General features: G+C 43.9%; 1 protein-coding gene across 3 annotated transcripts in view; it reads right to left on the bottom strand.

Annotated features, from left to right (window-relative positions):
* Window positions 1-205: 205 nt before the first annotated feature.
* Window positions 206-22,961, bottom strand: part of Chn1 (chimerin 1) — a 146,789-nt gene continuing 124,033 nt past the window's right edge. For 2 of the 3 annotated variants that reach the window (XM_057754877.1, XM_057754878.1), the window contains exons 9-13: window positions 19,849-20,022; window positions 19,065-19,142; window positions 8,037-8,174; window positions 2,393-2,498; window positions 206-1,081 (exon numbers count right to left, since the gene is read on the bottom strand). In XM_057754877.1, the coding sequence (XP_057610860.1) occupies window positions 910-1,081; window positions 2,393-2,498; window positions 8,037-8,174; window positions 19,065-19,142; window positions 19,849-20,022 (668 nt within the window). In that variant the 3' untranslated portion in view covers window positions 206-909. The remainder of the gene's footprint in view (window positions 1,082-2,392; window positions 2,499-8,036; window positions 8,175-19,064; window positions 19,143-19,848; window positions 20,023-22,961) is intronic. The other variant, XM_057754879.1, reaches the window with a different exon arrangement.

Here is a 22,961-nt window from a genome sequence, read left to right as displayed (position 1 = left end):
CAAAGTGGAGAAAACATTACAGACTTCTGCCAGAGTAATAGGAGAAGGAACAATAAATCCAGTAAGTGAATGCTGATTCTAGGCAGTATAAACTGTTTTAGGAGATTACCATAATCCCTTAGTGACCAACAGGCAGGGGAAGGGAGGCAATTGGTGCTAACTAAATGCCAAGTACAACTTTCTAACTATTCTCCCCATGGCAAGAAAAAAAGCTATGAGTAGTTTTGATTTCTAAAAGCCAAATTTAATAAATTAACAACTGCATGCCAGGTAAAAATATAACTTTACAGCTGAAACCAATAATTTAACAGAAAACGCCACGTGGCGCACTTGTACTGGTAGGGAAGCTTACTGAAGTGTGGTGCACTTGTACTGAAGCAGCAGACCCGCAGACATCCTGCTTTGCTGGAGAGAAAGCACTATGGCAGAGGAGAGAGCTGGGGAGGAACCGAGTGTGGGGTGGGTGGATGGCAGGGCGCTGCCTATGCGTGTGTGCGTGAGTGTGCAAGCGTCAGAAATCGATGGCATGGACCCCAAAGGCAAAGTCATGACAGTTTACTCTGGGCAGCATGCTGGGCGACAAGCACAGGAAACCCAGGACAGAGAGGCGGTGCAGGTTCAAGTCTGAGATTCCTTGATGTGGGGTTTCCTCACCAAACAGGGGTCATGCAGGAGCTTGAGTTTCTCTTAACATGATAAACACCCAGGACTTCAGACCGGAAAGCGTGTGTTCACGGTTTTACAGGGACAGCTGAGCGGTGCTACAGAAATGACAAGAAGTTCCTTCATTTAATCTGGGTGTTTGGCCAAACCTTTAACCAAGAAACAATTCAGCTAGTGAAGCTAATTAAATTACTAGAAAACATTCCTTCATCTGTAAAACATTTCTTTTTTCCTCAAATCAAAACTCTAAAATAAAATGTCTTCATTTTTGATCAGCAGCTCCACCACCAGTCTCTGATAGCGTATGTCGTTGAGGGCGGCCATCGGGTCTAGTTCTGGGGATCTCATGAGGGTTGGCCCAAACACGATCCCAAGGTTCTCTGCACTCATCAGGTTCTCCTTCTCGTGAAGGGTCACTCTGAAAACACAGGGAAGGACAGATGACTTCAGTGACGCAGGGGCTCCAGCAATCTGAGCACCCAGATGAAAGCCAGAATCACGTCCAGGTCTGTGGCTACTGGCCAGCTCTCCCAGGCTACTTTCCTGTGCTTCTCAGAAGCTTCAAGGAATGTGACTTCTTTTGAAGTAGGTCATGTTGATAAAGATTTTAAAGTCCATGTGGGTTCAGATACTTGAGGGGGAGAGGGAGGGAGAAGAGGTCTGCCCTCCCCTTCCTTGGCTCTCTGGCTCCCCTTGGGCTTTTTTGCAAAGTGAGAGCAGCTGTGGGGACAGGGAGGAGTGGCCTATAGTCAGGACAGTCTCATGTCTGTCTCTCTTCCTGGCACCCTACAGCATCAGAACAGACCGTCTTAGAGAGTGATTCTTACAGAACACAGAACTAAAGTCAAATATGAAGCCGACTTTAATTGACAATGGCATGAGTTGTGAGCACACCCAAAGGAAGCATGAACTCACTCATGGCGCCTTTAAGTGGGAAAGAGCTGGGCATGGCAGCGCACACCTTTAATCCCAGCACTACAGAGGTGAGGCAGGCAGATCTCTGTGAGGCGGAGATGAACCTGGCCTATACAGTAAGTCAGGGGTCAGCCAGAGTCACACAGCAAGACACTGTCTCAAAAATCAAAGATAAGAAGGAAGAGGAGGAAGAAAAAAAGAAGAACGGGGTGAGTATCCATGAGTGTCTGAAATGCACAAGTGCTTCTGGACAATGCATGCTTTGGGGCATTTAGAATTTGTGTTTCTAATTGAGTTTGAGGCCCTAAATCTGCTGACGTCATATAACTGTGAAATTTTTGTTTCAGCTGGTAGAGATTGATCACCATCAATCATAAAATAGCTTAAAACTCTTAACGGGAAGCATTCCTCCCGACTCCATCACTGTGTGCCACTTTCCAGTGTTGGTAAGGGCAGTAGTCTAAAATCCCATCCCAAGCTTGAAAAGCTTACTTGGAGCGATAAGCTAAGAATAAAGTGTGCTGCCCCACAAACTGACAGCAGCAGCCCTCTCCTCCTCCAAAACACTCACCAGTGTCTGCAGAACACGAGCATCCTTACAAGCAGGTCCTAGAAGGGCAAGGCATGGATGCCAGGGTACTGCAGGGTACAATATTTTTAGCACCCTTTACCAACTGATGCAATTTCTCACAAGACAATGCTGCTATGCACCTACGCGTTCACTCAAGAGAACATGTCCTCTCTTTCACCTTTTGCTTAATTTTATTCTTGAGATTTGGCTGTAATACAGCAGTAAGCTACAGGCTGCACTTGCCTCTTCAGATGGGCCATGAGGTACCGGAGGGTCTCGCAGTGGGCAGGCGGCAGCTGTCTCAGTGCTTCATGAAGGGTCTCCAACTGCTCATCAGGGTCCATGATTTCTACAATAGCAAGGAGAGATGCGCTAGTGGAAAATGCATGGGAATGCTTATGGAACACTCTTCCATGCTTTTGTAAAGCAAGCAAAAATGATTTCTCACAGAACAAAAACAACTCTCCAATGCCATCCTAGGTTCAACGTGGGAGCAGGGTTGCTTTTTCCCACCTGCAGGTCTTGGGTGCAGCGACTGAGGAAATGGACACACTAGAGATCTGGAATGTAACAGACAAATCCAGACACATGTAGACTCACAGAGAAAGCCTGTACACTCTAATGAGTTCATCTGAGAACATTATAGACATACATATTGCTCAAAATATTGTATACCATAGTATGCAAGACAAGCTAATCCACAGCCTCTTGTGACTCCTGGCAAAACCTTATTGATAATCTTTTCTTCTTCTTCTTCTTCTTTTTTTATAATGACATTGTTTTGTTTTGCAGTGGTATGGGCAGAACCCATGCCTCATAAATACTAGGCAAGAACTCTACCACAGAGCAATACCCCAGCCCTTCATTTTTCTAAGCCAAGAAATATCTCACCTAACATTGTGTGCTGTAGTTATTACATTGTGTGTTAAGTCAAAGCATGAGGACTCCCCATTTCTGAGACTGTGTTCTGAAGAACACACGGCAGGCAGCTTTAAGTGTGCTGTGCCACGGTGGGGTACTAGGAGAAGGGGGTTCTTCCAAAGGAGTCCACCTGGAAGGGAAGACCTCCCTCTGGACCTCAGATCTGCACTGAGGGCTCACACACCAGGCTGTTACTGTGGCAACTCTGCTCGATCTATCAATTACACCTGTAACACCAACAGTTGAAGCTGTTGCAACCCTGAGCTCTTGAAGAAGCACCACAGCACATTCTCCCTCTGCTTACAAGGAGTGCTGTAAACGCTGCTCTCAGCCCAACCACAACAAGGCCTTGCACTGGAGTCCTTCAAGGGCTGGGAAGGTTCCACCTGCCCAGAAGCCTTCTGTCTGTTTCAGATGGACAGCTCAACTCTGGTCTCGCTTGTACCCACAGCCCAGCTGGAGGACAACGTGTACCATGCACACCGTGTACACTCTGTACACCGGGCCCAGGAAAGGCCAGGGAAGAACAAAGGCTGAGCTTCGAGTGCGGCGAAGCAGGCCAGATGATTCTCAAAGTGTGAAGCTTTTTAGTTCAAAAGAACTTTTGACTGCTTCGCAGCTTTGGTCCAAAGCTTCCTCCATCCCTGCTTCATTTCTTTATAACAAAGAATGTGTTCTTTGCCTTTTGCCATGATAGATAATGCATGACTTCCAAATCATGGGGACTTTAAAGGGTATTTGTTCATAACACAGCTATTTTCTCAGACACTGAAATTCAGTAATTGAATTTCTAGAATAAAGAGAAGGAAATTCTGTTTACTGTGGAAAGCTAGCTCTTAGTATAGGGCTAAATTAATTTGAAACTACATGATTTCAGAAATTAAAAGCAGATTTTCCTTTTTAATTTCTACAATTCATCTCGACTAGGAGAAGCTTGAGACAGTGGGAGGCTGCAGAGAGCACCGGTGCACTAGCTCAGGGAGCTTAGCTCCTCCTGGAGGGGCGGACAGTAAAGACCGAGGCCAGCATCGCTGCACAGACTCCACAAGGTATGGTGAGACAGCCCAAAGGATGCAAGCGCTGCGCACCTGGACTTTAAAGGTCAGGAAAAAGCTCACTGTGAAGGAAAGGTCTTGGGTACAGCCTCAGAGTGAAGGAACGAGCTGAGGAGGGAAGAGGGTCCCAGCTGAGCTGGGCTGAGAGCGCATGCTGGTAAGACTGAGGGGCAGTGGGGCAGATGCGGCTGCAGATGAGATGGAAGGGGTGATGTCAGAGGAAAACACTTTTCCTCATGTCAGCTGTGGGCAACTCAACTCTGAAGATTTACAGAGAAGAATGGGAAGGCTATGAACGAAGTTGGGCTGTAACCTGATGTTCATTTAAACATGCTATTTATTTAGGCACTTATTTATTTGTGTGTGTGAGTACGCATGGCATGTGTGTGGAGGTGAGTTCTCTCTACCACATGGGCATGTGGTGGCAAGTGCTGTTTACCCGCTGACCCCTCACACTGGCACGAACGTTCATTTTCTATGGTTCCCTTCCTCTAGGTGCCATGCAGAGTGCCAACTACAGAGTAACGGCAGGAAGACCATTCCAGCAGCTAACACAGAGCCCAGGGGTCACGACAGTAGTTTGGAGATGACAGCAGTGTGAACGATGAGAGACTGTTTTATTCTGAGTATATTTCGAAGGTAGAGTCCATGAGAGTTCCTGATGGGGAATGTGTAAGAAAAACGTAAGAACAAGGATAATCAAGGTTTGGATGCAGACAGTTGGGAGGGAGGGAGGTCTGGGGGATAGCGCTATCTGAGATTTTCAGATGGACAAATCAACATGCTGACCTAGATGAACCTGCTGTTGCAGAAAGAGCACCCTCCCCTTGTATTTCCAACTGGTTCCAGTGGGAACATGGTAAAATGTACTGAATACCTGGCTCAAACTGACCAGAGAGTCTCCCTTGGACATCAGTCCTCCCTGTTCTCCCATGCACACAAGTATTGCCCATCGTCAATTTTCTAGAGAACGAAACTTTTAGTCCCAAGACTGTTACAGCATAATTTAAGAGGTAAGCAGGAAAAATGGAAGGTGTTCAGAGACAACTGGGTATCATCAGATTAGCGGTCATCAAATATAGACAGTCTGGCATGTGGGGGACGGGAGGGCATCGTGGCGGGCAGGTTTCTCTGGACACAAGTGGGTTTCGTGATTGTCACACCTGTCCACCATCAGTGGCCTGGCTGTCTACAGAAAAGCAGCAAGAGTGCAGTACTGGTGGTTTCAAGACAAGACTGAAGCCTGGCAGTGGCCTTTAATCCCAGCACTCAGGAAGCAGAGGAAGATAAATCTGAGTTCGCAGTCAGCCAGAGTGAGTTCCAGGACAGCCAGGGCCAAACAGGGAAACCCTGACTCAACAAACAAACAAACCAAAACCAGGAAAACCAACCAACCAACCCAACCTCCAAACTAAACAATGAATTAAAGGGAAAAGTCTAGCTATATAATCACTTAGAATATTCACTTAATGACTTAAGTCTGTGAATCTCCAGGTAAAATTCCAAGCTTAATAGTCAACAAATATGTAACACCTAATTATTACTGAAATGAGGGACTACTCAGGCCCTGAGGAAAATAACACCTGAGGTGGCAATTATGTCCTGAAGGGATGCCAGTGCAGCAAGGAAACCAAGTCATGGCCACCACCTGCCCCACAACGGGAATGTAATGAAAAGAGAGGGAATGCATGGCTGAGGGCTGGGGAAGGCCCAGGAAAGATGGTCCAGGAAAGCGTGGATACTGAGGGCTAGGAAGTAAACACTCGGGGCCTGGGTCAAGAGCTAATTAAGGTGCACCTGGCGCATGTACTGTTAATTCTCTATAGGGAAGTTCAGTAGAGAAGACCCAGAAAGTTCTCCCTGCCAGGCTCATCCAACGCTGCACACTTAGGAAGAGATGTGACTGTCTAAGATCTGGAAAATAAGTGCTGCGGCTCCTGGGCTGGGGACAGTTCCCACATGGTTTTCACCATGGTTACAGAGTGCTCACAGATGCCGGCTTCTGACAAGACCCTGTAGTAAGGCCTGCCTCTGGGCCTCTGTTCTAGAGCAACAGAGTCTCCACTGGGGAACAGAGGAAGAAGGGGTGGCAGCCTCAGACTTCAGGGTTCCAGAGGCTGTGCAGCCTGCAGAGGCAGGTGATCTGGCTCCGCCACACCAGCCTCCATCTCCTGCCCTCAGCCTCTCTCATCAGCTGTCACGTGGGAGTTGGGGGAAAGCTGCTACAGCACAGCTCTGCTAGATTTTGCAGAAAAAAGCTTTAACCTAACTGATTTCTGCTGTGAAGGCATGGTAAACAATACCAGAGATTTCTGGGGGGTGGAAACTGAGATGTTTTAAAGGTAAAGAGTTGACTACATTAGGAAGTGTCACCTAATCCTGTCCATCACTTGAAGGGGGTCTCTCCACCATCATAGGTCTTCTCCTGGTTCCTGCAGAAGCTAGGCAGGGTGCAGAGTGGACAGAGCAAGGACCTCAATGAAAGGACAAACAGGCTGGGGTGCAGGACCACTTCTAGCAACGTGACCTTGGCTAATGGCATGCAGCTCAGTTATAGCTCTGTAATTGCCAACGCCTTTGCTCTTCCTTCTGTGTTTTTTGAGGGATGCCTTAATTAGACACTAAAGCAAGAAGCTGACTCCAGTGGGAAAGGACACTCACTATGTTCACAGCCATCAGCACCACACAGGAACCATACATGTACAGGAAGCACGGGCTTTGGTGTCACACAAATCACTTACCAGTTTAGATTATAAAGGAGTCATTTTTTCTCTCCATTTGGGGGAAAAGGGGGTTTGCTGATTTCAGAAAGGAAGGTTTCCGAAACAAACCCCACAGCAATGGCAATAGGTTTGGAAGAAAAACAAAGGGAAAGGTGTTCCTGGGCAGTCAAGGTGGGTGGGAAAGAAGGTGAGAGAACATGGAGCCCAAAGCCTCAGGATCTGACAAGAGGCTTGGGTGTTTCCAGTTTGGGTGTGAGGTTCAGAGCCAGGCTGGGTGAGTAGCCCTCCACATGGGACATGCTTCCAGTCTGGGGCCATAGCTGAGGGCTGCCTGCAAACTCCCTGGACAACCACGGCCAGCACCGAGTCCACCCTAAGATGGGAGCAGTTAGTGCAACCCACATCTTTTAACTTCTGGTCAGACTTTCTCAAGCTGGACTGACAACAAAGGATACCACAGCTCTGTGAAAGTCCACGTGAAGAAGCAAAGCCGAGGAATCACTATATTACTAAGGAAGTGAGCTATTATTTAAAGGGAGGAGACATGGGTTTTCAGACAGAAGCAAAATGACAGGAATAGACTATCTTTTCTTAAAAAAAAAAGTGATGTCAACACCTAAAATCTGTTAAGATTTCCCTTCTTTAAAGGGTAAGATGTGAATTACAGGTATGAATTTTGAAACACAATTTTGCAAATGAGCCATTTTCTTCTCAACTAGAATTAAAAAAGGAAAAAACAAAACTCTGGCTGAGGCCTGAGTTCAGTTTCTTAATTCTGAAAACAAAGCAAAACCAAACAAACTCCTCGATGGTGCAGAGCCATGTTTCTGAGAGCACACTGATAAGCCACAGGTAGTCTGTGAGCTCTGAGGGCCTGCACACTCAGGGTAAGTACCGAAACTGACAGTATGTTTGCTGAATCAAACAGGACTGTAGTCTTGTTCCGACCTTGGGTTTACCTTACTGGACGCTGGTCAACGTCCAAGCAGTACGGTACAGATTATTTTGGAAAAGCAGCACAGTACAAAACTAAGGGTAGAAGGCATGGATAATCTGGGCTAGAAAAATATAAGTCTTGCAGACACATGGACTGGACCGTGGAGAGAGCTGCAGGGGATGAAGGGCAGGAAAAGCAGTTACTGGGGAGACGCAGTGTACTGGGTGGGGGACTCACACGTTTGTACTTACTGGCAGACTCTATGAACTTGGGGTAGGCATCATACGTGATGAGAGGAATTGGCAGATCCCTGAAGTACAGTTTAAGTGCACCAGTGATAATGTTGATATCTTCATACATGTTCACAGAAATATCCGCCTTTTCACCATCTTTTAAAAGAAAAAAAGTAAACACTAAATTCATAGCAGAATCATTTTAATATGATTTGTGCATGATTAGTTTTTAAAGATACGCAACACTTCATAATCAATTAAGTATTTTATTCTAACTGTATAGAAGTTTGCTGGCATGTATACAGTTTAGGACTAGAAAAGTGTATGCTTGAGTGGCTAACTTAACCCCTGGCTATGATGTTTTTGTTAGTTAAGTGATTTTTATTTTAAAATAAAACAAAAAATGCATTTTCATTACTAGCAACCAACACTCTAGTTTCTAAGGTTGAATTCAGCATGAAACACTATCTATACTAGTGACCCACTTTGGTAAAACAGCAGGTAATTTTTCTCTTAAGCTACTTATTTTTCCTTTTCCTTACTCAGCTGTGCATGTGTGTGTCAGAAGAGAGAGAGAGAGAGAGAGAGAGAGAGAGAGAGAGAGAGAGAGAGAGAGAGAGAGAGAGAGGGAAAGGGACAGAGAGAGACTGAAGTGGAAATAACTACATTTCACAGTTGCCTGAGAATTCCCAGGGGAATAATGCAGTGTTGCCTTCTTTTCTGTTTTAAAGAAGTACAGTGCACAAAAAGAACACCGGCCAGGCCTGCCGACCCAAGTTTGTTCCCCAGGAACCAAATGGTGGAAGGCAAGAGTCCACTCCTTTCAGTTGTTCTGTGACCTCCACACAGGTACCACCCCTAATACATGCAATGCTGATGATAAAGGTCCCTTGTTTTATCCACACCTGGCTTCACAGAAATAACATCTGGATCTTGCCTAATCAAGTCCTATGAGTAAATGAGGCAGTGAAAAACAAAAAACCTAAAATGCTCTACATTTTAAATAAAATGCCCCAGAAAATGCGCCAAGGTTCTGAGTGTTGAAGCAAGAAGAGAGGCACTATAGAATGGGAGACCACTGACAGGCGTTAGGCACTCAGATTCTGAAGCAAGGCTGTCTTCAGAGAGTCCTCCAGTGCTGCCCTGTGTTTAATAACATCTGAATTTGTAGGCAAGATGGCTTGGTAGTTAATAGCACTGGCTGCTCTTCCAGAGGACCTGGGTTAAATTTCTAGTACCCACATGGCAGCTCACAACTGTCTGTAACTCCAGTTCCAGGGGATCTGACACCCTCACAGGCAAAACATCAATGAATATAAATTAAAAATAAAAAAATCTCAACTTTTATCTATTCAAGATTTAATTAGTATCATTTCCTTGATATCTATATTTGTATGTGTCTGCATACCTATGTGTGTGCACAGGGAACAGATTTAACAGTGAAAAGAATGTTAGTAAATTACAACACACACAAAAGACACACACATGACACACACAAATGAACCACCAATGCTTGGTGACACACACACACACAAATGAACCACCAAAGCTTGGTGACAGAAGTCAGCCTAAAATGGCTTTGTAACATGCAATTATAACTAGTCAGGGTGGAAAGGTTTGTGATTACTGAGTATTTGGGGGAAGAAGGGACACACAGGTAGAGTATGAGGATTTGCGTTAGTGACGCTATTCTGCATGGTACTGTGATGTAGACAAAGAAACCCAGTGTAGACACTGACTTTTAGTTAATAATGTGTCAATGCTGGGCTATCAGTGATAACAGACACACAACACTAATTCAAGATGCTAAACCAGGCAGGGTAGGGCATGCCTGGATCCCAGTGTGCAGGAGGCGGGGGCAGGAAGGTCAAGAGTTCTAGACCAGCCTCGGCTAATACAGTGAAACCATCTCAAAAAGCACAATCAAGTTAGTAACAGGGAATTTGGGAGTCGGTGCCAGTGGGAGGCACTGCAACATGGGGGTGCAACAAGGCACTGCAGAGGAATTTGCTGTACTTTCAGTTACATTTTTCTGAAGTTCTAAAACTACTCCATAAAAGTCCAGAAAAAATAACCCAGTCTCTTTGAAGATACAGAGGACTGCAGCCTCTGAGTCTTCAGTTGATTTTGAGTCTGCTTCCGAGAACTTCCCTCCTGCAGAGTAAGGCATGCACAGAAGAGGACCGAGCACCCACAGGAAGGCAGGGACCAAAGGCAAGTACTACTACCATCCAAGTCCTGCCCAAGGGAAAAACAGTGAGTGTTTTTGCTTTTCTTTTCTTCCTATTTTCTGCCACAGAGCTCCTGTTTCAAAACCTATTAATCATTTTTTTCTAGGAAGAATCCAGATTTCAAATATCCCTGTTTCCAGGGTATATAACCAATATGCCTGTTTCCAGGGTATGGAGGCCAGCTACGTCACCAATTTTTAGCTTGGAAAACAGGATGAAGTCACCATTCCGTGAGGCCCACTGTGTGAAGATGCTGGTAGAATTTGGACTGGGTGTCATCATTAAGATAACTCAGTGGAGGTAACCAGGACAGGGCACCCTCCTTTCACTGTTCTCTAGACTGCAGTGCCCACTGTCAGCACCATCACTGTTCTCTAGGCTGCAGTGCCCACCGTCAGCGCTGTCACTGTTCTCTAGGCTGCAGTGCCCACTGTCAGTGCCCACTGTTCTCTAGACTGCAGTGCCCACTGGCAGTGCCCACTGTTCTTTAGGCTGCAGTGCCCACTGTCAGTGCCCACTGTTCTCTAGGCTGCAGTGCCCACTGTCAGTGCCCACTGTTCTCTAGGCTGCAGCGCCCACTGTCGGCATTGCCACTGTTCTCTAGGCTGCAGCGCCCACTGTCGGCATTGCCACTGTTCTCTAGGCTGCAGTGCCCACTGTCGGCATTGCCACTGTTCTCTAGGCTGCAGTGCCCACTGTTAGCGCCATCACTGTTCTCTAGGCTGCAGTGCCCACTGTCAGTGCCCACTGTTCTTTAGGCTGCAGTGCCCACTGTCAGTGCCCACTGTTCTTTAGGCTGCAGTGCCCACTGGCAGTGCCCACTGTTCTCTAGGCTGCAGCGCCTGCTATCAGGGTTTTGCTGCTCTCCCTGTGCCGTTGCCCTATGTTCATCTTCAGGCAGCACCAGTGTGCGTATTTCTTCCTTGGGAAGCTTTTCCTGACACTGGTGTCATCTGCTCTACTAGACTATGGTAAGTTTTCCACTTACTAATATTTTCCTTTATGGAACTTATCAAAATTAAGTTTCTAACTGGTGTGTGCTATGAGTCCTACACAGATACAGGGACCTAGAACACAGGTTAACTATGCTTACTGTAAGTCCTACACAGATGCAAGGACCGAGAACACAGGATAACTACTAAATTAAAGAACTCAGTGCCCGGCACATGTCAGTACCTTAAAGTAATTTTTTGAATGACTATATCAACAGAAATAAAATTTCAAAAGCTAGGAGCCTAAAAGATTAATACTCTTGAGTACAATAGACATCATTATTAAGGTAGTTCTTTTAAAACCCGATTTAAAATCTGTATGCAACATTTTTTTAGTTTGAAAAGCAAGATTTTTTTTTCTCTCAAGACATGATTTTTCTGTGTACCTCTGGCTGTCCTGGAACTTGCTCTGGCCTCAAACTCCCACAGATCTACCTGTCTCTGTCTCCAGAGAACTGGAATTAAAGGCATGCACCACCACTACCCAACTTAGAAACAAGTTTTATTGATAGAATTTTCATATAACATAATTAATCATTTAAATTATACAATTCAATGTTTTCCATGTACTTAACAAGGTGTATGATTACTACCATATTCTGATTTTAGAACTTTCTTGTGTCCCCTGCAGTCCCCACACCTGTTAGCACCACCCCTGGCCCTTGCAAAGGGTGATATGCTGCCCTGCTATCAGTCTGCACAGTATGGGTCATGTAATATGGACACTTTTCACCTAGCTCAGTTTAATACCATATGCTATGCTATGCTAGTACTTTTTCCTCTTTAAAAACTACCAAATATCCTTCTGCTCCCGAAGGAGAGTGAGCACGAGCAAGGAACTCAGGACGGCGAGGGGTGCACCCACACACTGAGGCAATGGGGATGATCTATCGGGAACTCACCAAGGCCAGCTGTCCGGGGACTGAAACAGCATGGGACAAAACCGGTCTCGCTGAACATAATGGACAATGAGGACTACTGAGAACTGAAGAACAATGGCAATGGGTTCTTGATCCTATTGCACGTAATGGCTTTGTGGGAGCCCAGGTAGTTTGGATGCTCACCTTAATAGACCTGGATGGAGGTGGGTGGTCCTTGGACCTCCCACAGGGCAGAGAAACCTGCTTGCTCTTTGGGCTGAGGAGGAAGGAAGACTTGATTGGGGGAGGGGGGGGGAATGGGAGGTGGTGGCGGGGAAGAGGCAGAAATCTTTAATAATTAAATTAATTAATTAATAAAAAAAATCAGCAAGAAAAAAAAAGAAAGAAAATCAACAACAACAAAAAAAAACTACCAAATATATCTGCTGTATTAAAACATGAACTCAAAAGGCTCCATTTATTTCATGTGTATGTCATGCATGTGTCATGTAATGCATGTGGAAGTCAGAGGACAGCCTGTCGGAGCTGGTTTTCTCCTTAACTCGGGTTTTCAGAAACTGTCTCATTAGGGTTCCTACTGCTATGATGAAACACAATGACCAAAAGCAGCTCAGGGAGGAAACGGTTTATTGGCCTTCAGATTACAGTCTATCATTAGAGGAAGGAGGACAGAAAGGAACTCAGGGCAGGAACCTGGAGGCAGGACCATGGAAAAATGATGCTTGTTGGCTTGTTTTCTTATACAGCTCAGGATCAGCAGCCCAGGCATTCCCCACCCTGGGTGGGACCCACCTAGAGTAGTTATTCAGAAAAAGGCACTATAGATTGTGATACAGGCAATCAGATGGAGACAATTTCTCCGCTAAGGTTCCTTTTACTTGGTCACTCTAGCTTGTGTACACTGCCAAAACCTAGGAAAGCTGGTGGCAAGTGCCTTTAGCCACCAAGTCATTTCCTTAAAACAAACAAACAAACAAACCTGAATTTATGATGGAGGTGGGTCTTGCATTTATCTGTTGCTTTCATTGGTTAATTAATAAAGAAACTGCCTAGGTCCACTTGATAGATCAACCCTTAGGTGGGTGGAGTAAACAGAACAGAATGCTGGGAGAAAGAAGCTGAGTCAGTGAGTTGCCATGATTCTCCCATTCCAGACAGACACAGGTTAAGATCTTTCCTGGTAAGCCAGCTCGTGGTACTACACAGAATATTAGAAATGGGTTAGATCAATATGTAAGAGCTAGCCAATAAGAGGCTGGAACTAATGGGCCAGGCAGTGATTAAAAGAATACAGTTTCTGTGTAATTATTTCGGGTATAAAGCTAGCCGGGTGGCGGGACGCAGCCCGCCGCTCTTATTACAACAGAGTGGCGCCCAACATGCTAATGAACTCCACGTAAAACATGAGAGGGCTTGAAAAGGAGAGAGAGAGAATTTAAGACAGCTTTTTGCCGTTTCTGGGTTGCGTGCCGCAAAGAAATTGTCCTGACTCAACAGCAGAAAAAAACTGGCTGTTTTAAAATGCCGGCTTTCTGGGCTGTGCCGCCATTGCGATCTCTGTCTGGTTCCTGTGGGAGACAGAGCTTTTGAATGGATCATTTGTAATAAAGTGCTATGGCTTGCTTGATGGCAATGTGGACTGCTGTGTGCCTGGAACTGTGTGTGGCTCAGGGGCACCAAATGACTCTGAGGCAGGACTGGCTCAGCTCCGCCAAGCTGAACTGTGTGGTCTTAGGCAGGAACTACCGTAATTACCATAATAACAGCGCAGTTAAGGTTTAGACTGGGCAGGACACAGACAGTACCGTATTATCTATATATGGTGCAACTTAAGTTTTTTTTTTTTTTTTTTTTTTTTTTTTTGCAATCACATGAGGTTTATTGACAGGACAGAAGCCAGTGTACTCACTGGGACCAAAACTCATTTCCCATGCAGGGGTAGAGAGTTCGACCCTGAGTAGCTGGGAGAAGGGGTATTTAAGGGAAGAAACCACAACCCAGTAATCCAAAGGGGGTAGGGAGGGCACATATTATGTCAAGAATTTTCTAATGGTGCAACTTAAGTTTTTAAAAACTGCTTAACATTTTAAGAAATGCTCCTGGATAGTAAAAAAAATTACAGAGTCACAATAAAACAGATTCAGACATAAAAGACCACAGTGTTGGATGACTGTACGTAGGCTTGAGAGAGAGAAGAAAAATATATAGAGAATAAAGTTAATGGTTTAAAAAAAAGGGTAAAGTCTTTAAAGAGACAGAGTACAGATAGTTGTAGATTAAAAGAAATAAAGAAAAATAAGCCACGTAACAATGGAAAATTCACAGAGAGTCTGGATTCTTTGTATTATTGTGTTTTCTTTAAAATTTTTGACTGTAAAGGAGCTAAGTGCAGAGAGACATTTCATTATATGGGCTGCCAAGCTAAACCAGAATGGATACAAAGGTATTATGATTTCAGAATATGGGTCTAAGGATATGATGCTTTGGAGAGGGTCTTCTTTTGTTTTCACAGAGGATGAGACTCTGTGGATTGCGTCTATCCCAATATGGTATGATAGACCACGCCCTCCTGAAAGGTTGCTGTGAACACCTTCAGAAAATTACTTCATTCAACTGCCGACTGAGATGACCCTGACACACAGGTTACACCATGAAAGATCTGAATACAGCGCCCCCATTCAGCAGGAAGCAGTTTGGAGAGAAAAACTGCGCCCATGTTCCCAAATATGGTTTATAAATGTTCTTTTACATTTAAAGGGGGATATGATATAGATATGAATAATTTGCATTGGTATGGATTTTAAGGTCAATTTTGTTATATGTATATGTATTTCTGATCTTGATTACTGTATTGTGATTGTATAGTTCATTTAAAATGTAATGTATAATTAGGAAATATAGGTTGCTAATGGATAATCATCAATAATAGTCAAATTTGTAGTCATGTTAGTTAGATTTTCTAGATATATAGAGATATATTTCAGTTAGATAGGCATTCTTCATATCTTTCAAAGACTGCAGAATATGGCATTTAAATGTTTTAATAACTTAGGACTTTTCATGACAATGAGACACGTCTGCTCCTGGCAGCACCAATCTACTTCAAGAGGAAGATGGGCATCGAAGAGGCTCCTTATGGAGTTGGTTAGCCATTTGGGCACGAAACTGCTTTTGCCTGGACTGATGCATGAACTGGAAACAAAGAACCCGCAGAAAGAGGACTGCTGAACTTGCCTAAAGGTGAGATGATCTTTCGGGGTTCCTGACTCATGAAAGAGTCTGCGAGACATTCTGCAAGATACAGCAGAAAATGACTCAACTGTCTTTGGAATTTTCCTGCTTCATGGAAATGTCTACTGGATTCTATGGGTCTGTAGGCCGAAGATGGATGCCCCAACGGTACAGAGGAACTTTGAGTGACTGTCCAGGCAGCAAGATGTCTCTGTCATTTCTAGAGTTTTCTTATTTCTTGTTTACTTAGGTAATATTATATCGTTCTGGAGTCTTTGATGGAGTTGAAGAATAAATAGATAGTTATAGTTTTCCTTAGTTATGATAAAAGATAAAGTAGATATAAATATTGTAACTGTAATTCTTGCTTGAAAACTGTTTTGTTATATGTAATTTTACTATGTTAAAGTTAAAGTCTTTCTTTTTTGTTTAAACAGAAAAAGGGGAAATGATGGAGGTGGGTCTTGCATTTATTTGTTGCTTTCATTGGTTAATTAATAAAGAAACTGCCTAGGCCCACTTGATAGACCAACCCTTAGGTGGGTGGAGTAAACAGAACAGAATGCTGGGAGAAAGAAGCTGAGTCAGTGAGTTGCCATGATTCTCCCACTCCAGACAGACACAGGTTAAGATCTTTCCTGGTAAGCCAGCTCGTGGTACTACACAGAATATTAGAAATGGGTTAGATCAATATGTAAGAGCTAGCCAATAAGAGGCTGGAACTAATAGGCCAGGCAGTGATTAAAAGAATACAGTTTCCGTGTAATTATTTCGGGTATAAAGCTAGCCGGGTGGCGGGACGCAGCCCGCCGCTCTTATTACAACAAATTTATTTACTTTTGGTTTTTTGAGACAGGGTCTCTCTACATAGCCCTACCTATCCTAGAACCTGCTAGATGACAGGATGGCCTGGATCTCCCAAAGGTATACCTGCCTCTGCCTTCTGAGTGCTGGGATTAAATATGTGAGCTGCTAGACCCAACTCTAAACCTGAATTTTGTTTTGTTTTTCAAGACAGGGTCTCTGGGTAGCCCTGGCTGTCCTAGAATTTTCTATGTAGATCAGGCTGCCCTTGAACTTTAGATATCCTGCCTCTGCCTCCTGAGTGCTAAGATTAAAGTCACATGCCACCACCAATGTGTTCTAAGCCTGGATTTTAATAAGAACACACACACACAACTGTCTTCCATTTGTCTCATTTTAAATTGCTTTTTGTTAAAATTAATATAGCAGCTAGAATGGGAAACCCAGGTCCTGCCTTTATTAGCAAAATGACAACTCACTGGCACAGTCTGAGACATCTTTGCTCTCTGAGTCTTTCTTTCCTTTTCAGTCCTTGGCTCACTGTCCACAGCCCAGTATCTTGGGCTGAGGCTCCATCATGGCCTCTCAGTGCTCCCCCACCCCATCCACTATTTGTAGTCCCAGCTGAGGACAGCACGGAGCGAAGTTGTAATGGAACCTGCTGACACTGCTGTAGGCAGTGCTCCAGCTGCTGACCGGCTCCTAGGCGAGGCAAGACTTCCCCAAACTTGCCTTTACCGTGCCATACCTGCATTCCATGGGCCCTATCGTCCTCCTCCTTCACTTCCATTATTTGAAAGCTAAGCTTCCTGGAGCTGATCACTGTTGATTACTTCATTTTCCATACTTGGGTATTTATTTGATACCTGCTTTGAGCATTCAGAGATCTGGGCAGCATTTATGTGCAGAAGTGGTTTAAATCTGGTTCTTCCACACCTGTGTTAAAACTCTTTATAGATTTCCTACAAACAAGTGCAGGATGAGTCCTGGAGGAAGTTCCGAGTAGGCCCCAAAGACCTGACCATGTGGAGCCAAAGAAACCATAGAAACCATAGGGGATTTTATTTATTTATTTATTTATTTATTTATTTATTTATTTATTTATTTATTTATTTTTGGTTTTTTGAGACAGGGTTTCTCTGTGGCTTTGGAGCCTGTCCTGTGAACTAGCTCTGTAGACCAGGCTGGTCTCGAACTCACAGAGATCCACCTGCCTCTGCTTCCCGAGTGCTGGGATTAAAGGTGTGCACCACCATCGCCCGGCCCCCATAGGGGATTTTAAAAGCTGTTAGCCGTGTTACAAAAAAAGGTGTCTCAATGTTTAATGAAAGAAAAATCCATCACTAAACTGATTTCTGGGGTTGATGTGATTTTGTTTCTTTGCCAGTATTTATGCATTTTTGAAAATCATGACTGGCTAGGAATGGACATGCAAAGTTACTGCCTTTCAGATAAAGGAAATGCCTCTTATCATTCCTTCTGGCATAAATTCAGGATGTTCCTTCATGTGTATATGTATGCAACATGTCATTTGCTTGCATAAAACACTTAAGTTGACCTACATTCTTGTTTGCAAATTGGTAATATTTCATTATTTTTGTCTTCTGCTTTTGTGGCTTATGAGGAGCTTGCCAAGAGGAGATGTGACAGAACTAGAAATGTATTCATTTTCAGGCTGGTGTGGGTCTGATTGGGAGAGCACTTGCCTAGCATGAGACCCTGGGTTCAATCCACAGTGCCCCTCTCCTTGCCCTAACACATACGCGAATGAGCATGCACACACACAGTCAAGCAAAGAGGCATTTAAAAAAATCATTGACTTAGCCAGGCAGTGGTGGCACAGACCTTTAATCTGGGAAGCAGAGGCAGGTAGATCTCTGAGTTCAAGATCAGCCTGGTCTACAGAGTGGGTTTAGGACAGCCAGGGCTACATAGAAAAACCCTACCTCAGAAAACAAACAAACAAACAAACAAAACCCAACACAAACCCACAACTCTGTATTTAAGAAAACAGCTTTTCTTTGGTGCTACATTATTTATTCTAGTACACAAAGTAAACATAAAGTGGATAGTCACGGAACAAAACAAAATTAATACCTCCCAACCCCCACCCCCTACTAACAGTTTCTCTGTCCTGGATCCCACTCTGTAGACCAGATTGGCCTTGAACTCAGAAGTCCACCTGCCTCTGCCTCCCCAACGCTAGGAATAAAGATGTGCACCACCACACCCAGCACAAATCAAAACTTAAATTTTCAAAGTCCAATTAATCTGGGCATGGTGACACACACCTGTAATCCCACACTGGGGAAGCAGAGGCAGGAGGACCTCACATTTGAGGCCATTCATGGCTACAAGCAAGATCTTCTCCCACCTCTCTGCATGATATAATGCAAAACAAACAATCCACAGGGCTTCCCACAGTGGGCAGGATTTAGGCCAAAGTGTCAGCTCCCCTCAGCTTCCTGGGAACTGCAGCTCACAGGGGCTGCATAGGCTCGGGTGGCTGAGATGCTACATCCTCTCCCACCTTGTCTGTGCTCTTGGTGAATTTAATTGATCTCATGTTTGTGATAAATTTTGACCAGTCTTAGATATTCAAGTGCTGATGATACTGCTTCATGTTTCTTTCTCACCATGAAATCTGATCCTCTAAGGTGGCTGATGCAAAGACAAGAAACTCTAAGTTGAATTTTGTTTTTGTAGGCTTAGTTTGAGACAGGCTAGGCTCAAATTCACGTGTACTAATCACGGCTTTGAATACCTGCTTCTAACTGTCTCGGGATCAAAGGTGCGCTTATCAAAATTGTTTGCAGAATATGATAATCACCAGTCACTTAGAAAATTAATTTAGGAGTAGCCTAAGAGTATGACCATCCGAAGTTAACGTCTATGCTGAGAACATACCTCTGTCAAAAGCCATCTTGACATCTTCAATTAGGTCACTGAATCCTGATACTCGGTACAGTCCTTCAGAACTAAGACCTGAAAACAAAGCAGTAAATCATGGAACCCGTTCTGCTGATTTGCGCCTTTCCTTCACATTTAACTTCTCTCCATACTTCAAGCTCGACAAGTTATGTATTAGAAAAAAATAATAAAACACACATGATTAGAAGACTTTTCCCACTTTTCTCCTAAAACGAATCTGTTTCACTCAGTTTTTACTTCTGACCTAATGTCACCTGGGTATTTATAATTTGGCCATCACATCGCCTAATTAGATCAGGTAACATTAAATCTTAAGGGAAATCATCCATCACCCAATTCTATCGTGAAGTCTTTTATATAACAAAAGGCCGAGAGCCTGCACCAGCAGGCTTGTGCCAGTTCTCCCAAGTGGGTAAGAATAATTAGGGTGCAGCTCAGGTTTCTGGTCTTTTCTGGTGTTTTAATAGGGCATTTCTGCCTTTGTTTCCTGGCCTGAGTAGAATTTAAAACCCGAAAGGTGAATCCATCTCTGCACAGAGATCTCTGCAGACTGCAGGCATCACCCATTAATGTACCCTAAATATTACTTTCCATAGCTGGTAAAATGCTCCGTGAAGCCAAGCTGTCTGCTTATGTGCACACTGCAGACACGTGTCTTCTTATGCCCTACTCCCCCATCAATGGAGACAGCAGCAGTTCCATGACTGGCACCAGAGGGGCGGAGCGAAAGGCTACAGCCGCTGCACCGGAAATGCCTCACCTCTGGATTCAATCTCCCTGATGCACATGTCCACCACCATGGGCCGCTTGGTGGTATGCGCTTTGACGAGCGTGGTCAGGTCGCAGCTGTACACCTTCTTCACGTGCTTCAGGTCTGGCTTACAGTCGTTGGGGACCATCTTGGAGCACTGCTTGTGAACATTCAACCCACAATCTGTAAAAGGAATAAAGAAAAAAGTTATGATTATTTTCAGTCTGGGCTTTCTGGAATGCTTCTCTGAGCAGAAGACACTTGGTGTGAACTGCACCTCCTCCCAGGAGATGTACAGCAGCCCCCTCTCCTCAGAAAAGTTTGATTAGAACCCAGAGGTCAGGATTTTCTTTCTTTTTGAGATAGAGTCTCACAATAAAGCCCTGGCTGACCTGGAACTCTCTATATAGACCAGGCTGGCCTCCAGATGTCTGCCTGTCTCTGCCTCCTGAATTCCGGGACTAAAGGCATGTGCCATCATACCCAAAGAGGTCAGAATTCTTGCTAATAAGAATTCTTGTTAATAAGAATTAAATAACTTCATTTTTTAGCTTCCTGAATGGCCTCAGAAGAAGCAAAAATAAAATCAAGACATTCCCCACACCCAAATCAGTAAGTGTTCCATAATTATACACAATAGAATGTCACATCAGCAAGGCTAAGATCTGAGTATGTTTGCTTTCGTCATAATTCTATGACTTGTTGAAAGGTGTGGCGTTTTGGGAGGTGCTGGGCCCTTTTCACATATAAGTCAGTGTTGCTGTGAAGAGGCCTGTGGGAGAGTTCTCTCTCTTCTGTCATGGAGAATACAGCCAGGAGTTCCTAATGAATGCTGGTATCATGACCTTTCTACCTCAGAACTCTGGTATCTAACACTTATTCTCTGTAAACTATCTAGTGGGAAGTTCTTTGATATAGTAGCACAAGATGAATCAGTCAGGTATCTCAAGAAAATTTACACCTACTGTAAGTTGTAATCAAATTTCAAATCACTTGATATAAAGTAGAATTAGACACCCAAATAAGTGTATACAAGGTTTGCTTAAAATAAATCAGTTCCCATTTTTATCTATTCACACCCCCCCATTTTTGTTTTGTTTTTCAAAGCAGGGTTTCTCTGTATAGCCTTGGCTGTCCTTGAACTCACTCTTTAGACCAGGTTGACCTTGAACTCACTGAGATCCTCCTGCCTCTGCCTCTGGGATTAAAGGCCTGCACCACCACCACCCAGCCACAAACCTTTTTTTATAGGTAAGAGTACATATAATTTCTTGGGTAGTCTAAAATAGCCATCACCATTCTTTTTACTATGAACAGTAGCTAACATTTATGGAAGACTTAGTATTATTACCAAGTACCATTAAAAGTGCCGTGTCTTTACTGTTACCTTTAAAACCACAAAAGTCTATCAAATAGCTACTGTTTCTTCTCATTTCCTATTTATATCTGAAACAAGGTAAGTTAAGGAATTTGTCCAAGCTACATAGTGGGGCTGGAACTCCACCCGATGGTGACTCTGGAGCCCTCAAGTCTCCATATTGATCGTCTCTATTGAAGTTACTCCTCTGGCTTTACAGGGCTCTTACATCTTGGGCAGCAGAACCCAAGAACTTCCTGGTTAATATTTGAGATCTCTTTTCAATAACAAGAGTATAATGAAGTTTTATAATGGATGACAAACAAAAGTGTTCTGCTAAATTAGACTCAAGTGATAAACTGAATAAATAATTCAACTAAAGTAAATGCCATTTTATACTTTTTTGTTTGTTTTAATTTTTCAAGACAGGGTTTCTCTGTGTTGCTTTGGAGCCTGTCCTGGAACTAGCTCTTGTAGACCAGGTCGGCCTCAAACTCACAGAGATCTGCCTGCTTCTGCCTCTTGAGTGCTGGGATTAAAGGCGTGCGCCACCAACACCTGGCCATCTTTATGTTTTTCAGAATGTTTCATTGGAGCAGTTTACGACAGCTCCTGCTTCTTGTCTTATAATCCCAACATTTCAAAACTTGAGTTTAAGCTTTCCTGGTTCATGGTAGGGTAAGTAATTCTGGACTGTATCTTGGCTCCTGTAAATGTTGTGAGTCAGTGCCCACTTAAATCTTCCATTTCAGCAAGTTCTACTTTAAACTTACAATGCCAGGTCTGGATTACCTTTGAAGATAAAATTAAAATGTTTACCTGGTCTATAAAACACCCTCCCTCTCTCCCTCTCTCTGTGGACCACATGTGTGCAGGTGGAGGCCAGAAGGCAGCACTGGGTCCCCTGTATCTGGTCTACGGAGTTACAGGCTATTAAGAGCTGCCCTGTGTGGGTGCTGTGGTGCTGGAACCTGAACTCCTGGAAGAGCGAGAAGTCACTAAACTGCTGAACCAATTCTAGAACCTTTCTTTAGTCCAGATCTCCAAGTTTTCTCATGGTTAATACAAATATCTTGTCATAATTTTTTATGTGGTTGTAGGTGTTAAAATTATTGAAGAAATAAAGTAAAATGCATACATATAGCCAGCTGGAAAACTCTTTTAAAGTGTATTAAAAGTCTGAAATTTGGCCAATTTTCATCATTTAGTAGTAGTTTGGCTGTGTCTTGCACTTCATGCGCAACCTAGGTCCTAGGGGCAGATGGAGAAAACGAGGCCCCGGTGTGTTCCCGCTACTCGGCTAGAAGAGCTGCGCTGTGACTGGACTGCACAGCGGCTGGCCTGTGCTCTGCTCCTCCCCTCACCCCTCCTTCCTGTCCACAACACACTGCACACGCCAGTACTTGTGTCAGCGCTGACGATGAATTACCTATGTTCAGTCTTTTGTTCAGTACTGTGTATCACAGCACCAGGATATATTCTTGAGTGTAAAAGTATTGTGGTATTTCACCTGTACCAGTCTTGCAATTATCTGTGCTTGATCTTGTAGGACTTTTACAAAGCAGTGATAAAACCTAGATATTATATTCTTGTTTCTTAATTATTTAAATATGAATATTCATAAAACAATGCATAACTATCTTCCAAAGTGTACATTAACATAGTTCTGTTACCCTTTAACCTACCATTAGAATGTAAATGAATGACGTTGGTCATTCACTTCAAAGCAGGGGTCTCTGTGCTTTCTAGAAGTGCAGCATGCATG

This window comes from Chionomys nivalis, chromosome 22 (assembly GCF_950005125.1).
Source record: "Chionomys nivalis chromosome 22, mChiNiv1.1, whole genome shotgun sequence".
NCBI classification, from domain to species: Eukaryota; Metazoa; Chordata; class Mammalia; order Rodentia; family Cricetidae; genus Chionomys; species Chionomys nivalis.
This window is presented reverse-complemented; position numbering and strand designations above follow the sequence as displayed.